Here is a 19,821-nt window from a genome sequence, read left to right as displayed (position 1 = left end):
ATATTTTTTGAATATTTCACAAGAGCTATTTTTTAATATCCGATTAATTCCAGTTAAAAGAAAATAAACTTGGAAATGAGTGCAACAGCATTTAATTGAAGTTTTAGAAGACTGGTAAACAGAGGAGATTCAGTAAATTTTTAGAGAAAAATAACTCCAAACATTAAAACATTTCCTTTCCAACCATTCTCCAGCAAAATATATAATATTGAAAAAAGAAAGCTCACTAAAACGCCTATCAATATTTAGAAAAATAAATGCGTTCGAAGAATTTGTTTGATAAAAAGATAGAATTCCTATACTTAGATATATGTTAAGAGATAGAGATTTGGTGAAAATGAAAACTTTTAGATTAATCCCCCCCCCCTTCAATAACGTACAGAATCAGCAAAGGATTTTGAAAATGAAATGATTCCCCCCCCCCAACTCAAGTGTTTTAAGAGAGCATTTATTTCAGTTGCATGGATATGTTATCTGATCATGAGAAATTCATAACTATAGATTTTTTAAAAAAAATTTTATACCTTTTATATAAAAGGAAAATTTCTCTTCCAACAAAGAGCCGATGACAATTTAAACCTTGCACACTGGCGATGCAATGAAATCTACCATAAACAAATGAAAAAGAAAATCATATTTCAAAATTTTAGCTATTTTATTAAAAAATAAGCTTTCTTATGTCAAGCAGAATGTTTTAAGGCAGTCATTAATAAAAAGGGCAATGCAAATTATTAAAGAGTACATGTAGGTCGATGAGTATATTAGCAACAGACAAGACAATTGTACAGTATCTTTTGCTGACTTTCATTTACGTCAAAACAGGTCTAACAATGAAACAAAATATGCAAACATTAACAAAGAAGCAAATAACAAATACCTAAAAAATGCTGATAAAATATGGCCATCACTAGCTATTTACAAAAGCATTAATAAACATACTGAGTTTTTCAATTGTCAAATATACAACATGTTTAAAAATAAATTGATTAAAACCTCTTTTTTTTTTTTCACTGGATTGAACTTCGCAAAAAAAGGAAAAAAAAAAAAAAAAAAAAAAAACTTAACTCCATAATTTCTGATGACTTTATTATCATCAGACGTCGAGCCATGTCTAAAAATAAATCGATTAAAACCTCTTTTTTTTTCCCCCTGCATTAAACTTTGCAAAAAGAAAAAGAAAAAACATAATTTCAGATGACCTTATTATCATCAAAAGTCGATCACAGTGCAAAATTTTGTACTTTTGCTGGTTTGTTAAAATAATAAATAAGTTTCATAATAATAAATACTTTTATAATTCAAATTTCTGTCAAAATTACCTAGATAAGTTAAATTGTACCACTTTTAATACAATCTTATAATCAATCTGAAAAACTAAAAATATACAAATTCTTCAATATAGGTACTCAAGTTTTGAATACTATGTAAATGGTCAGTTTCCAAATATAAACATGAATGAAAAAATATCTCCATTATTTTTCGCTGATACTGCAATCTCAAGAAAAAGATTCAATACACTCTAATTTCAAAATAAAAGAAAAATGAATGTGATAAACTACCTTCTGAGATTATACAATATCAATACAGCAGAATTCCTTTGAAATATAAATTTGTATAATTTGATGAAAAATCCGAGAGTAGTTTTTGTAAATCACAATAAGCAATCCTGTATTATTTATAAGATAAAATTATTTTCTTATCATACATTTATCTTCAGTTTCGATTTATTATTATTATTAATTTATTTATTTTTGTTTGTTTTGTTTTGTTTAGAAAAGCAAATGTTTATTCTCGTAATCGGAAGCCCTCTGTGTTTTTGCGCATGCATTACGACTTGTTTATTTCATCTAAAAAAGGCAAGAGGGAAGATGAAAGAAGAAATGTATCCATTTAGTAATAGAGTGAACGCAGATTATACATGAAATTGGGAGACGTAATAACCGTTCAACTTTCTGCATACCACCCCTGAGCGAAGTACAATCATCTAGAAGTGTTAATCTTGAGATCTTGAAATAAACAGCACTTCCTTTTTGTTTATATATGGCAGTGAAGGTGATTGTTTGAAAAAGTAACACTTTATAAAAAATATAATACATACAAACATTTACAATATAAAGAGAAAATGTCTTACTTTTTTTTTTTTTTTTTTTTTTTAGTTAAAGATAGCTCTGTATATATTTCAAACATCTCAATATTGTAAGTCTGTTTGCAATGAAATAATATTTCAAATTCACTCACCTCTCACTAGCAATATGCATTGCTATAATTATGCAAGTTTAGACTTAAAATAGTCCAATACAGCATGTCCCAGACAATATGATTCCCAGTTGTGCAGTAAATATGCTAACTGGCAGTTTTTCACATAAGAACTTGCCTCATATCCTTGGACCCAGGAAAGGAAAATCTATTCACCACCTTCTCAGTATTAAGGCAAAGGCAAAGGCAAATTTACAACTTTGTAAAGAAGAAGGGGCTACAAAACAATCTTGAGACAATGGTCTATTATGAAAAACTGACATTGGATGCATTCTGCATATTTCTTAAATTAAAAGTTGAAAAAATATTTTCCTCTGATATTTTTTAATGCATTTATCTCACTATATTTGCATTTCATACTATGGAATAACTAGAACATAATGTTCACACCTGCTTTTTTCACATGAAGATTAAACAGTAAATTAAAGCAAGCATACAAAACATTGCATACAAAAGTTTCATTACACAAGACAGTCACACTAAAGGGCAAACACTGCCTTTCTTATTCAACATACAGTTTTGATTTAAAACTTACAGTTTTTAGCTGCAAGGTATAGATGATCACCGACACTAAAAAGGCACTGATATCATAAATTATTGCTTGAATAATTTCTGTCAACATAAATGCATCCAGTTCTCTGAATTAAGAGAACCATTTTCAATAGTAGTACTTATAACACATTATTATTAATATAAAAGAAAACAAAATTAATATTGCTATATTTTATTTGCTTTAATTTCAGCAAATTTATCAGAAATCTCACTTAAATCTCAGATTTCTTGTAATTTATTTTAAATGGGCTTGGGAATATAGGAAATAAATTCGGCTAGATTAGTTTCTATGTGTATAAGAAAATGTGATGAAGGATTGCAACTAGTTCCAGAGCATATGTCACTTGGCCAATGTTTAGGACATGAAGAAGTGTGCAGTTTCGAATGGAATCCAGAAAATTTGTAGGCAATTTTATACCACATTTAATCTATAAGGCTCTTTTTTTGATAACTACTGTAAAGAAAAAAAAAAACCAGGAAACTGACCATTTACAAAACATACACAGTATTCATGACTTACCCTTACATCTTTAAAAAAAAAAAAGTTGTAAGTATCAAATGTTCAATTAAAAATGGAAAAAAAAATTAATTCATTAGTTAACAATGAAACAAGCATACAATCTTGATATTATTAAAGGTACTAATGGCTAAGCAATAAAAATGACTAAATCACAAGGAAAATAAATGAAGAGAACAAGTAAAATATTTCACCTCACACCGGATAAGTCAGCAATGCTACAGTTTTGGACAAGACACAATTACTTGACAAACAAAAATATACAAGTAACATTTCTTTCATTATATATTTAGTTCACACCTCTAGTTCAAATAAAATGAAGAGACAAATCATTTTCCTGATTATATAAATCAGTTTTAAAATACAAATTTTTTAAGTGCTTGGTTTGTTGAATGCTTTATAAAACTTTTCCCTGCATTTTAATAATTATAAATAATTTGAACATTATTCCCTCATAACATAAGAATAAATAGGTTTCACACTCATAAGAAATAACAGAATAAAAAGTCTTGATGCCAGCACCTTTCCTGAACCTATATGTTTCTATATTCAAAAAATTCAACATTTTGTTAATAATGAAACAAATAAGGTGATAAAGGATGCTGTCACTCAGATTTCTTTCATACTGTTTCTCTTGCCAGTCTTGGTGCAAGCATGTTCTATTTGCTAATTTGCATCATTATTAACAAAATTATATATAAATATTTTTAGATAAAGCACTTGAAACAAAATTATTTCTGCGTATATATAGAGAGGCAAGCATCATCTGAAATTAAGTATAAAATAAATAAAATGATGTATTTTACAGACATTGTAATAATAATAAATAATATATTCTTCAAAATATTTTTCTGAAAGTGTAATATTAATAAAATATATTTTTCAATTGCAACTATTTCTCACTAACATCAAAAATTTAAAACAGAAATTAATCAAGATAGACCATTGTATGATAAAAATGTATAAAGATCAAAAGATAAATGAAGTTTTAAATTCATAAAATAAATTCAGTTTGATTTTGTCATCACTGAAAAGATTCAAGATGAGATTTATAACATACCTACAACATAAATTATATGTATCTACACGCATTAGCTGCTTAACATTAAGCTTCGGCAATTTTCTTTCAATCAGTACAATATTTTTAAATTAATGCATTGGTATACATAAAAGAAAAAAGAATAAGAATCTAATATGTGACTAGGTATATAAAAATTTTCATATCTTTTACAGAATATAAGCAATCTAATTGTTGATCAAGAAGCAAAATGCTATCAATAAAATTTAATATCAGTTATGCAACATTTCTAACATGTTAAAAAGTTTTTCAATCCATATATTAAATCAATAACTGCTCAAGAGGTCAATATAACAAACAAAAAAAAACAAAAAAAAAAAACCATGAATGCAAAAGATTGGATGTGAAACCTTCACACATCACTTAATCATTAATAAAACTAAAAATAACTATAGAATAAAGGTCCAATTAGAAGAACAAATGATTAACTGGCAGCATCTCATCATACAAATAAACTTAAGAAAATATTTAAAACATATTTTATACTTAAACGCATACAAAACAATGCTGAACCAAGCACTGACTGATGCAAACATCCAAGATCTTTTTAGGTCTTCCTTAAAAACATCATAAATGCATATTTTATTGTTATGTCAACTTGGGTATTAATTCATTAATAAAAAAACAAGAACAATTCTTATTGGCACAGATTTCCCCCTTATTATATGGAAATTTCATCACAAGAAAATATATCACAATTTCAAAAATTTCAAAACAATTTTTACTCTTAGACAAAATTATGAAATAACATTCTATTCTTTATTTTTCTGTCTGTCAAGGCTTTTGCATAGAAATGGTTTATTTCCAACAACTTCAAAAGATTCTTTGGAATCATCAAAACGATAAAGACAATCTTCTGAATTTTGCTCTTAAAAATCTGCTTTCAAAAACAGTTTCCACGTAAAATTATTGCATTTTTTGAAAAAAAAAATATATTCATATAATATATGCAATAAAATATCCATATACAAATTAATATCTCACAAAAGGTTTGATTATTCCCATATTTGGACCAAAGAAATACTACCTCATCCCCTTCAACACAAGTATTTTTACTTATTAATAAGCACAGTTAACAGGAGTTAAATATTAAAGACTATTCACAACTAAAAGTTTCTTGAAAAATTGGTTAAAAAAATGGTTATCATACTACTTAAATTCATATAACACATACAAATCAGGACATAAACAAGTAAATTTAACAAGCAAAAAAGATTTTTCTGAAAATTGACAATTACTTTCTCAGGAAGTTTTACTTTTTACCTGACAACAATATTAGTTTCAAAAATTTCATTAACAAAACAATTAACAATTATTTGCTTTTATTACTTGCAGTTCTTATTTGCTTTTGCACTTTAGAAAAATTATGAATCTCTAAGTAACATATAATACACAAATATAAGTTGGTTATAAAAACTAGATGGAAATCAAGAATATGATTTAAATGCATTGCTTGACATGGTATATCTTATAACAATAACTGTTCAAATATTATTGCAATCACAAGTAGAATTCCTAAAGCCACAAGAGACAACTACATATACTTTTCTTCAGACGTCCTGCAGTAGAAAATGTTACATAAAAGACATAAATGGACTGAACTCAGATGGTTGCCCAACTACATTCGTTCCATCATGTGAACTGACAGCCACAACATTTACTCTATTCTGATCAGTCATCATAGCAGGAACAGCAGAAGGCGGAGTTGGTCCAACATGAGGGTGAGCATGTGGATGCTGATTATGTTGGTGGTGATGGTGGTGATGATGATGCGGTTGATGATGTCTTTGTTCCATAAATGCTACTTGATAATTATGGGCTGCAGCTGCTCCAAGCTGCTGTAATGCAACAGCTGCATGACTATGAAGAGTATCTTGATGAGAAGATTCATAACTATAGACAACTGGAGCTGGAGGAGGATTATTAGTTCCAATTGCTGAAACAGCTGTTTGTAATTCAATGTGTTGTTGAGGAGGAAGTTGGTTTTCTGCTTCTGCAGGTGCACTTTTATTGTTAGGAGGAGAATAAACACTAACTTCATAGCCCTGCCTCCTCTGTTTTCTTGGTCTGTAAGGACCTTTAGCTGTAGCATTTTCACCATGATGCTTACGAAAATGTTCCTTCAGTTTGTCTCTTCTTGAACTGCAGTAATCACAATGCTCACATTTAAAAGGCTTTTCATTCAGATGTATTCTTTCATGCCTAACAAGATGGCTTTTTTCAATAAAAGCTCTACCACATATGGAACAAATGTGGGACCGCACAGCTGTGTGAGTTCGATGATGAGATCCTAACTGGCTTTTTTTAGGAGTACTGTACTTACAATTTGGGAAATGGCAACGAAAAACATCACCAGTGTGAATTCGCTTATGAGAAAACAGATGAGATTGATATTTTGTACTGAAACCACATGTATCGCATAAAAATGGTCGATCTTCACGATGTGATGCAAGATGTTGATCCAAACTTGCTTTGATAGCAAAGCGACGCTCGCAATGCTCACATTGATAAGGCTTTTCACCAGTATGACATCTCATATGACAATCAAGATTTGCTTTGGTTCTACAGCGATGAGAACATTCATCGCATTTAAAAGGACGCTCATCTGTATGTCTCATGCGATGAGACAACAAAAATTGAATACGATCACATGTATATTCACAGGTTTCACACCGAAATGGTGGGCCTTGAAAGTGTGTCTTCATATGTAAATAATATTCTCGATTCCATTTGCACGTGAAATCACAAACCTTACATTTGTATGTGACATCTTTAGCATGGATACGAGACACATGCTGTTCTAATCGAACACTACTGTGGGCAATATAAGAACAATTAGGACATTTAACACCATCTTTCCACTTTGATTTATTGGAATGGCCGTTTACAGATTCTTCAACACTAGAATCTGTAGCACTTGAACTTCCTTCTTCATCATCGTCGTCATCGTCATCATCATCATCAGAATCTGTTTCTGAAATATAGCGTTTTTTCGTTGGTTTAGCCAGGGCTTTTTTACTTCTGGAATTGGAAGTAACTTGAACTTGCTTAGAAACTGCCAGGGACTTAGATGGCTTTGCATTCTGTTTGGGTGCTTTGGAAGCATTCTTAACAGCGGGTTTAGCAGATATGCTACCAGAAGACTTTCTAGTAATTTTGATAGGAGGCACTGTTTTCTGTATTTGTGCAGATCGTCTAGTTGTCATAGTAATCTTCCGAGAAGCTACAAGAAAAAGAAATGTACATCAGAAACTATTAATAATATATATACACACATATAAATATATATATATGTAATAATTTATCTATGTTTTAAAATAAAATCCTAATAACTTCAACTCTGCTTCACATTAAGTTCCGAGTAGTGTGGTTTTTATTTGCCTACAGTAATCAAAATGTGCTATTGGAAATTTCTTTCTAAAACTATATAATTTCAAAATACTTCCACATTATTCTCTTTTTCTAGCCTTCTTCCATATTTGTCTGTATTGCTCGCCTGGTCGTGCCTCTTATTAAGAAATCTTCATAATGGATAAAATTGGACTATTTCCAAATCATGAAGAATAAAGGATATTTATTAAAGAACTCCATGACTGTTTTGTCCTAAATGAAACAATTTTTTACACATATATGTAGAGATAAATCACAAATTACTTCTTTGATTCTAATATGCATCATCTAAGACACTATTAAACAAATCACAATGGCATAAATGACTATCGTGAAAAAAATATTTTTACAAGTTATTCAACATTTTAGGATATTCAGATCTAATTCAACATTTCTCAAACTAGGGTATACATATTCTTAGTGGATGTGAAATTTTCATGGAAGTATACAGAAAAAAGATGTGAAGGTGGACATTAATAAACAGATTACACATAAAAAACTTCCGCAATAGTTTGCATTTCCAATTCAAATTATATTTCATTATTAAAAAGACAAAATTATTTTTATCTGAAATTTTAAATTTCATAAGATATGAATACTCAGTTTAGGTATATATTTAGAATATAATAAGAATGACATATAATAAGAATGAAATTCAGTTTAGGCATATATTTTATCTGCGATGTCAAAGCCTCCCAAGAAGGATAAGACCACTGGTTGACACCTGACAATAATGAGTATATTTCAGTAATCTTTATATAAAGTAGGCAGGCAATTCTACACTGTTTTCAATAATAAAATTTTATTTCTGAAAAATTTCGGGATAATTCCACTATATATATTATATATAGGCTGTTATTTTATATATATTTCAATTTAAACATATACAGTCATAATTTTTGGATAACTGGCAAAAATAAAAAATATATATGCAGTATAGTGTTATAGCTGTACCCATATGTAGATGCTAGTAAGTACACATAAAGAGGTAGGTTTCAGGTACATGAAGCAGTGATGATAGATTAAGAGTTTCAGAAATAAAAATTTTAAAAAATAAAGATTACAAAACACTATTCTAAAACTGCCGACTTAGTATCTACTTGGCTTTAAAAACTTGATGATTTATTCATCAAATTTTATATATGACCGTATAAATAATCTGAAACAATATTTTCTAAAAATTATAGTAATTGCATTAGAATATTTCTGAGAGTAGAAATTAAGACTTTCCACACTGTACATGAGTTCACAAAAAATAAACATGATACAGCACACCTTGGAATCCTCATAATACTTAAAAACTCAATGTTTTAGTCTAAAAATTATATGCAATATGCCAACATTTTATTTTCAAAAACCTAGCAAATTTTCCACCGTTTTTCCATTTTTTAAGAATGCTCGCTTTAACTGAATTGCAAAGAGAGGTGCCATACAGCAAAGGTGATTTTCAACTACTTTCCTGGATGAAAATTACACAAGTGAAATTTTATATTATCCTATAAATATGTTTGAACATTCAGAATTCCGTTTTCTATTATATGACTGTTATATTATATGTTACTGTTATATTACTATTATATTATATGACATTTCCAAACCACAAAAGAAGACAAGATGTAATAAGAAAATCAAGACAAGATTGTAAAAAGTTTACCCAGAATGTACGTTCAAAGATGTTCGAAAGATAGATTTTTCTGGATTCCAGCCAAACATATCTACACTTTGAATAAGACAATAAACAAAATCTGCTCTTATTGGTAAACAATATATTTTCCTATTGTAGATTACTTCAGGTTATGTAAATTATAATACAACTCATAACTGGACATGACTCAGGCTTGTAGGGAAAAAAAAAAAGAAAAAAAAAAAAAAAGCTGAACTTTTCAAATTAATCAAGTACACTAACAAACACTGGGAAATAAAATAAGTATGATAAGTTTATAAAAAAAGTGTACAAGATATTAAAATCTCAAGAATGATAAAATTAAGATTCCAAAAACACTGTAATCTTCATTTCCGCATATCTTTTTGTTAGAAATTTTCAATGGGATAGATGTGGCTATATCGAGTCTATGCTTATCTTTATGCTTTGATAGCAGCTATCCAACAGTTTCTTTTAGCTGATATTTGTATATAACAATTTTCCTTTGCAATTATTTAGGTTGATACACCAGATTTATAATTTCTAGTGATTGCTCCAAACTTTATAAAAAAATTTTTTACAGTTGTGCAATATCACTTTTGACAATTCCAAATTCATAAGCAATGTCTCAGATTGCTTTCACCTTTTCTACTTTACCTATAATTCTCCTAGAAATTAAACTGTCTTCATGATTCATATCATGAATCTGTCTCGATTCTTATCATTTGCTAAACATAGAAAAAAAATTGTGCATAACACATACACAATATTTTTTCAAATTACCTACTTCACCTTTATTTTCTTGTTTAACTTTCATACTGGTTACATAGTTCAAATTTTTGCATATTTATTAGCATTAGGTTCAGTTACATTATTTACATATTCATTAGCAAAGCAGTAAAAGTTTTTCCTTAACATGGCTATTATTTCAGTCCCTTTCACTCACATTATACTTATGTGTAAAAAAAAAAAAAAAAAAAATATTGTGTGTTTGCTTTTTAACTCTATGAGCCTGGCAAGTGTAAGAATTCCAGAGTCTCAAAGTCTTGAGCCTTTTTTCAAGAATGGGTGTTCAATTGTGTGGGTACAACAGAACACTTTCTGCCAAATGTCTATATTAATGGAGGGCATCATAGAAACAGGTTTTGGTAGGGAAGGTCCATTTCCAATAGGAGGCATTGGGCTGAAGTATGGGGTCATTTTTTTCTTGGCATGAGTTTAAAGTAATAAAAAAAAGCTGAAAGTCCATCTTCAAGATAAATTTGTTTCTGCAGTATCATTATTCTTTTCTGTAATAACAGTACAAAATCAAAATAATTCTCCTAGAAATTAAACTGTCTTCATGATTCATATCATGAATCTGTCTCGATTCTTATCATTTGCTAAACATAGAAAAAAAATTGTGCATAACACATACACAATATTTTTTCAAATTACCTACTTCACCTTTATTTTCTTGTTTAACTTTCATACTGGTTACATAGTTCAAATTTTTGCATATTTATTAGCATTAGGTTCAGTTACATTATTTACATATTCATTAGCAAAGCAGTAAAAGTTTTTCCTTAACATGGCTATTATTTCAGTCCCTTTCACTCACATTATACTTATGTGTAAAAAAAAAAAAAAAAAAAAATATTGTGTGTTTGCTTTTTAACTCTATGAGCCTGGCAAGTGTAAGAATTCCAGAGTCTCAAAGTCTTGAGCCTTTTTTCAAGAATGGGTGTTCAATTGTGTGGGTACAACAGAACACTTTCTGCCAAATGTCTATATTAATGGAGGGCATCATAGAAACAGGTTTTGGTAGGGAAGGTCCATTTCCAATAGGAGGCATTGGGCTGAAGTATGGGGTCATTTTTTTCTTGGCATGAGTTTAAAGTGATAAAAAAAAGCTGAAAGTCCATCTTCAAGATAAATTTGTTTCTGCAGTATCATTATTCTTTTCTGTAATAACAGTACAAAATCAACTGTTTGTTTCATTTACATTCAGGGAATGCTGTTTTGCTTTCCTACTTTGTAGTGAATTTTTAATGATTTACATTAAAAATTCAAAAGAATAATTATAAAAGTGCATATAAACCACAAAATATAATTATTTAAATGATTTAACTAAAATTAAAGACCCATTTTTAAAAAAATTATGTCTGAATATATTTTTATAACTTTTCCTGAATCGAAAACTTATTTAATGCCATAAACTGATATCTAATGAAATATTTGTCGTAAATCGAAAGTTCAATAACTTTTTGACAAATTAAATAAGATCACTCATTGAATTGATCGATATATGGAACTTGAAAATACAGAAATATGTTTCAAGATCACATTTTTAAAATAATAAACATTTAAAACTTTTTAAGCAAATTGCACTCAGTTGTTAGCATTCGAAAAATAAAACTGATTATTTATTCTGCATTCTTTCTTTGGAAATTGAATTGAAGATTATGTTCAATTAAGTTCTTGCAGGAAACTTTGAATCTGATTATTTTTAGAGGAAATATATTTTACAAATTCAGTACTTTATATTCATAGAAATTATTGAATTATTTCCATAAATTTGCAGGTATAATTCAATTATCTGCAATCACAATCACTGTCAAGATAAAAAAATGAAGGGGGAAAAACACTGAGTTAAGCTTTTTACTCTAAGTATTAAATAATAATTATAAGATATTGAATTTATACATTTAAAAAAATAATTAATTTAAAATTAAAAATACTCATTCTATTATGCTATATTGAAATATTTAGAGGTTAGAATGATTTCATTTCGTTTCTGGAATCTATTGAGCATATACAATTAAGGAAAAGTAATTTTATTAAATATTTGCAGCCAAATATCAAACACTACAATGATATGAAGATTATAGATTACAAGAATTGCATATTCAGGAATATTACACGAATATCAGATATTTTCAACATTCCAAACATTCAAATAATTTTGAACTTAGTGAATTAATTTTTTAATTAATTTCAAAAATTTAAAGTAATAACACGAAATATTGCCAATTTGAAGCTAAACACGCCAATGTAAGAAACTTGAATGAACTTCTACCTATGTGAAATGAACTCCTTCAACAGTAACCTGTTTCTTTAGCGACCACCATAAACAGACATTTAGCAGAAAGTGTTCACCTGGTGGGCACACACTACAGAGCTGCATTTAAATTGCACGATCAGTTTTTAGCCCCCTGTGGTTGTTTCTGAGGGAAGGGTTTACTAAAAGTACTACTAATATTTTGGAAATTTGTTGTTGTTGTTGCTGCTGCTGAATTTACATTTGTGCATGTTTTGACAATTTTAGATACATTCTCTTGGTTTGCATTTTATCATTGGTAGAGAATTAAGAGTGAATTTTAAAAATAAAAGTAAACTAATTAAACATAAAACATTATTATCTCCGAAACTCCTTTGGATATTTCTTTTCAAAAGTGTATTTTCATATCAAACATGAAAATATTTAATTTTATGTTTGTTTTTTAGAATTAATGTTATCTTATTTTTAAACCTTTATATAAAGCATATAAAAATTATTATGAAATCTTCATTGAATGGAAAACTATTTTAGGAAAAAAAATCTTGAAAATGCATACTTGTTTTTTATTAGTAAGCAAAATTGTGCATGCTTTTATTTGTTTTTTTAAACTCCACAATAATACTTTTACAAATTATATAGATATAGTACAATATTAAATAAGGTGTTTGTGGCTTGAAAAACTCAAAGGAACTTGATAAAAACGTTTTTAAAAATATACCGTTAAAATTTATTATTTAGAGCCACCATAGAATTTAAAGCATCTAATTTCCTAATATCTCTAATAAATTTAAATGTAATTTGTAAAAATCTGTTTCTTTTTACATTCTACTTAATTCCCCAAAAAAACTAATTTAGTAAAGATAACACAATTCTAACTTCTTTTGCAGCAGTTAAAAGTACATAATTAGAGGAAAAAATGCTCTGGCAATATTTAACAGAAAAAATTAATAATAATAATTGTCTAAATTATTGCTATTGATAGCTCAAATGATCATTTTATTTGTTCTCATAAAAAATTCTATTACATAACATTTGTAGAATTATTACAGCAATTCATATTAGTCTTTGAATTAAAATTAATATTTTTATTTAATTTCATAATAAGTTTTATCCCAAACAGCAAGATTTTTTTTACTTGTATAAAATTAAGAAGTTTTTGACAGAAATGGTAATAAATATAAGATTATCTGTACTTTTCAGGAACTTGTAGACATTTCTCAATCGGTTCATAATTTTTCAATTATTTTCACAGAAGTTTCTTCAAAATTGAAACTGAAAGTATTAAATTTCACTTTATTTCTAAATTTTACACAGCAATTGATTTTAATTAAGTCACCGTATTTTTTCTAAAATGTACTAATTGTAAGAAGTCGAGAAAAATATAGCAATCGTCAATTTTTTTTTTTTTTTTAATATGTGATTGCAGTTTTTTTGGTAAAGCAATAAATTTAGAAAAAAATCAATTTCTAATTAAATAAGAATCAGAAAAGAAAAATGAGCAAAAAGATTTCCAAAATATCTAAATAATCTGTATCAATAAAAATAAATAAAGAGGAAGGAAATAGATTTTTTTAATTGATGAACATATTAAACATTTTAATATCTTATGCATAAAAAAACTTTTAATATCTTATGCATAAAAAAACTTTTAAAAACTTACGGCAATTGTAATAAGATGTTTAAAAAATTAAATCATTGAATATAGGTTTTCATTACAGATAAATAAAGCTTCACCCCCTTAGTCACTATCCTTTTCCTTCACAAGCATAGCATGGCTTGAAAAGCTGCTCATCCATCACTGTCAAGGATAGCAGAACCCCTATAGCACACATGTGGTACACTTGTTGCAAAATACCTTTCACCCCTTTAAATTGACTTAAACATCCCAAGCGCCTGAGTCAAATGAGACAAGTTAGGGCTCATAGGATAAAGGATATCAACCCAGTTTAATTATTATGTCAGCAATATAAGTATATGCCAACATCCAATGTTTCTAGGTTAAGTTCAATGGATGATGAAAAAGCAAATGACTTTTTAAAAGTATTTTTGTGGCTGAACTGATTCCTTAGCATGTATACTTTATCCAAACAAATGAGTACAAAAAACTGAACATCACTTATCCATATTAAGTATGATAATACTTCATTTACTGATATAATTCTTAGTCCCACATAATAGTTTGTTTTTAATTGGCAGAAAAAGTTTGATTTTCATTAGTTGATAATGATGATTCATTCTATTCATGAAAATTATCATGTTCAATAAAAATTACCAATTTATAAAAAAAATTTCCAGCTTTATAATAAATTTCTCTGATTTTTCTCAGCCTCCTGGAATTCTCGGTCGGCTGCAAACCCTGTTCACTTAACTTTAAAACACAGAAACCTAAAAGTTATATATAATGAGTAATAGCATATAACTGTCATATTACAAATTTTATTAATAGCACTGTCAAATAAAGAAAAATAACATCAAAAATTTATAAGACATGAAAACCTGGTTGAAAAATAGCGGGGAATCAACTGATTTGATATTTTGTCAAAACATTTGATTTTAAAACATCATTTATTCTTCTGCAAAAAAATTTAAATTATGTTCTCTACTTACAATACAACTTGACATGAAAAATAAAAAACTTATATGGTAGTGAAAAACTATCCTACATAAAATACTAATTTTAAAATATTTCTTAACGTATCATGCAGAGAACTAAAATTTTATACTACAAAAAAAATTCACAAATTATTGCATTCAATGGAATTTGATTTTACAGCATAAATCTGATATACAATTTGATTTTCATGAAACACTAATGTAAAAAATGAATACCTAAAAGTAATGAAAATGAAACCTAAGTCACATAAAGAATTTAGAATTCCTTCCAATCTTCTGAAATATATTCAACATGGAAAATATAAAACTCCAAACACAGCTCAACATAATACCAAAATATACTGGCAAAACTGGTCAAAACCAAAATGACAATTTACTATAAACTGTCATTCTGGTTCACACAAAGTTTTACAACACTTTACTCAATTTCAGAATAAGAAAAACTTTTAGGTAATAAAACAAAAATGATAAAAAATATAAATAATAAACATGTACTTCAAGACGAAAAGAGAAAAAAATCTAAGCAAATAATTCTACGTTAGATTTAAATTATAGCAACATGTTGAATCCATTAATAATGAATGAAATAAATTAAAATGCACACATGAATGCTAGTAATAATTGTTACCAACTGTGAATTGAACTGTAAGGTAAATTAAATCATATTTGCTTGCATGTTCTTTCTTATGTCTGAATGGTTGTATTATCAAATATTTCGTAATTAACCAGACAGATTTTATTAATAATTTTAATTAGTTAACTCTCAGCCATCTTCCCACTCCCCATTTACACAAGAAAACACTTTAATACCTATCTATTGATACTAAACTACAAATTTGATGTGTAATTTCAAATGTATGTTAACCTTCCGTCGGGTGCAATGCAAATCCTAACACGATCGGGCGCAATTCATCTAAGAGATTAATGTACTCAATTAATGCAATTTTTGAATGTATGTTAAAAGAACATATTAAACCAAACTTTTCACTTATATTTGAGTATATTTAGTATGAGTATTTGAGTATATATGAGTACTCAATTAATGTGACTTCATCTCACAGATTAGTTGCGCCCAATGGAAGGTTAAAAAAATAATTCCATTTATTTCAATGCAAATTTGTAAAGCCACAAACACTTTCTGTTAACAAAAGTGAAAAAAAAAATATTTAAAGAATAATTTTGAATAATTTGATATTTTATATGTGTATAAGACAAAAAAAAACTTGTACATAACTGCTGAGGTATAAAGATGTCTATTCAAAGAAAAGATAAATAGAACATAACAAGCACATTAAATATTGAAATGTGAATAAGATATAAATAGCAGAGAAAAGAGCTACAGAATGTAAACTATATCAGCATTTGACTGGGTATTAAAGTGTACAATTTGTAAAAAAGGTCACACATAAAACATCAAAATTTAATAAATGCATTATACTTGCTAAAGCACATCAGCCAATAATTTTCAAGAAGCAATTAATCCATCTAATATAGAAAGCAGGGTTAAATCTAGTGATTTTATCAAAAAGCACAATATCTCTTAGAAATAGATGAGTGGGAGCTACTAGTAAACACTTTATGTTCTCTATGACCTTCATCATATGAACTGGAGACAACGATACAATTCAATCATACAGAATTTAAAAAGTTTTTTTTTAATGGCACTGAAATTACTCGCATTTCCTTATGGGAGTAGAAAAAAATGGTTTTGAATGGCAGAATCTAGCACTAATTCCGGGAAAATTTGCTGTATGATAAGGTCTTTAAATCCGCTCCTAGGATTGTCCCTCAAGAAGATTTAATTCTTTTTCTAACCAACAAATCATATCATTAGCATCATCATCTAAAATTGTACTGTCAAATCTGCTATTGCTTGTCTCTTCATAATCAGAAGATAATTTTGCAGGCTCCTCTGTAGGTTACCATATCAGGTAAACTAATATTCTAAAGAAAACTTGCTATATGATACTAATATTTTTAAAATCTATATACAACATCTCTCCAAATTAATTTTACCTTAAAAATTCAAAAATCATTCAGTGTTCATCATCATTCAGTATTCATATGCATGGATATGATAGATTACAGCAAAAAGATAAATCCAATTCAGAAAATGAACGTCTACAAAACTTTAAAGCAGAAATATGCTGATAGAAAAAACATTTATCACTTCAGAAAACAGAATGATTACTTTATCCTTTGAATTTTAATGAATGAAAGAATGATCAATGCTTTTTAAAGAACAGTCATTTTATAGAGCAATCTGTTACTGAATACCATATGTATGAAAAGTTAAAATTACTGAAGTTGATATTCTAATAAATATAAACGCTGGGAAATTTATCCCTAAAAGACACCAGCAGATAATTAAAAATGATGCTTTAGTAACAGTAGGTAATGCCTTTAAATATAGGCTATTAAAATTTCTTCATTATCAGAATAACATATCAAATGAAAAAACAAAAATAGATTAATAAAATCAACTCTCCAAGTAATGGCAAGTTTATTCTCAAAATGTGGACAATTTACATACATTTTAATTTTTTATAGGGTCTGAATAAAGAAAACCTCACATGGACACAGAATCCCCAATTTCTTTAACAAGGTTTAAATTAAAAGAAACACTTATAATTAATTTGCATTGAATTGTATTAATGTCAATATGGAAAGAAATAATAAATGCTTTACCTTCCTTCCCTACATACAAAAATCTATTTTTCTCAAATGAAATCTATTAACTTTTTTTATTGACAAATCTGAAAAAATTCAAGGAAAATCAAACTTCTCTTTCATAACATCATCGATTACAAGTTTTCTCATGAAGGTTAGGCTATAAAACCTTCATCTAGTAAAGTGTAATGGACAGTAGAAAATTTTAGAATATAAGGTAAAAGATTCAACAAAGAAAATAAAACTGACTTAAAAGATTCACATAAAAAGACTATAAAAAAAGCAACCATGTTCTAATTTAAATTCTAAAGTTTTCAAAGAGAAATTTTAAAAATGCATGTAAAAAAAATACTGCAACTTACGAGACTTTAATTTTAGTTTTCGTGGTGCAACTTTCCGACGATTGCCAGCCATAGGAGTTGATAATGGTTTCTCTTCCTCTGAAGTCTGACTATCATCATCATAATCAATATCAGCACCCCCATCTGGAACTGTATTGTCAAAACTGCTATTGCTTGTTTCTTCATTATCAGAAGATACTTTTGCTGGTTCTTCTATAGGTGGTGCAGGTGGTTTCTCTTTTACAGGGTCTTTCTCCAAAGGAGCAACAGTAATAGGGGTATTTTCTTCTGTACTGTTTGTAGCTGGAAACTTTTGAAGTCCATGAATTGCTGCTGATATAGCAATATTCATAAAGCTATCATTATCAACACTAGAACCACCAGGCCCATACTGACTCTTCAGGGAGTCATATATAGATTGAAACTCAAACAATTCTACCTTGTTTTCTTCTAAACATGTTAATAAAATGTACATACATTTTGGATTTTTTCGAAATAAATTGCAGGTTTTCAAATGGTCATCCAAAAATGGACGTTCAACTGAATTCCAGTTGATAAATGTCAATAGAGTCCTTAAATCATTTTCTCTTTTACTTACATCATGATCAACCCATTTGCATATGAAGCTTAATAGAACATGCTGTGGAATTAAACACTGCTTTTCTTTAAAAAAAGCTTCTAACTTAGTAAACGGAAATTCCAATATTTCATTTTGATCAAAAACTTCAACAATATGATTATGAATAAAAGCAGCTGCATTCTTTTGCAAAACTGGAAGATTGTATTTTTCTGCCATTTCTTTGACAGTCAAACAGTTGGAAGGGTCCAGATAGCGATCAAGGTATTCAGCACAATAATTTTTTAACTTAGCCACAAGAAAATGATTTGCTAACCTCAGCAATTCAGAGACATTATTCTTATCAATTACAACTGCTCCTGTATACATGTAATTTAACAATAACTGGAATGCATCAAGATTTTGACAGGTAACTGTCAACTGCTCTTTAATAACTTTATGAGTTTTTAGCACAGAATCAAAATATGGACTACAGGCTGCTAGTACATTTCGATGGGCTTGAAATTTTTGTCCTTGAACATGAAGAACAACATCACAAAATCGACCTGCTTCTCGTTGGCTCCATAATTTTTCTAGTACAATACATGCTTGCTGGTTTTCTGTAAAATTCATAGCACTGGCTGGTATTAATGTATTCACAGCCATGACAACTCGCTTAAAAATTAAATCGCCAAAAAAGAATTTTGGAAAAAGGCAAACAAGACTAATTACTAACTTCTAGAATCTGTATTCGCCCAATTATTAATAATAAAAATTTAATTTTTGACCATATAACTGTATTTATAATAATCAAACAATTTTATATCTAATAAACTTACCAGAGGTTTGTCTTGGTATCTCCTAAAATGCATCTAAATTGTTTTGGAAGCACAACAAAAACAATAACAAAAACAAAACAAAAAAACGTGCTGTGATTTCCAGCGCTAATTTTCAGTAAGCGAGTTTACGTTACGGTGGACCAGCTAATAATGGAGAAAGGGGCGACTTTAAGCCTAAAGTTGGGGGAAATCCCCAAGATAATTTTCCGTTGATTTAACAGCAGATGTGAAATGCAAATTTAGAAAACAATCATGGCTGTGAAAACAACCAGAAAGCATGTATTTGTACGTAGAAAGATGGAATATGCAATATCAAAAAATTATTTT

At 28.4% G+C, this 19,821-nt stretch overlaps 1 protein-coding gene across 1 annotated transcript; it reads right to left on the bottom strand.

Annotated features, from left to right (window-relative positions):
* Positions 1 to 636: 636 nt before the first annotated feature.
* LOC129959659 (uncharacterized) lies at positions 637 to 19,527 on the bottom strand. The gene is made up of 3 exons (XM_056072547.1): positions 19,495 to 19,527; positions 18,121 to 19,393; positions 637 to 7,626 (listed from the first exon to the last, which is right to left on the bottom strand). Exons 1-3 carry the CDS (start codon positions 19,525 to 19,527, stop codon positions 5,978 to 5,980), a joined length of 2,955 nt encoding a protein of 984 aa, XP_055928522.1. The 3' UTR covers positions 637 to 5,977.
* Positions 19,528 to 19,821: the final 294 nt, after the last annotated feature.

This window comes from Argiope bruennichi, chromosome X2 (genome assembly GCF_947563725.1).
Source record: "Argiope bruennichi chromosome X2, qqArgBrue1.1, whole genome shotgun sequence".
Classification (NCBI taxonomy): Eukaryota; Metazoa; Arthropoda; class Arachnida; order Araneae; family Araneidae; genus Argiope; species Argiope bruennichi.
The sequence above is the reverse complement of the archived record's forward strand: the minus strand, read 5'-3'. Positions and strand labels throughout refer to the sequence as shown.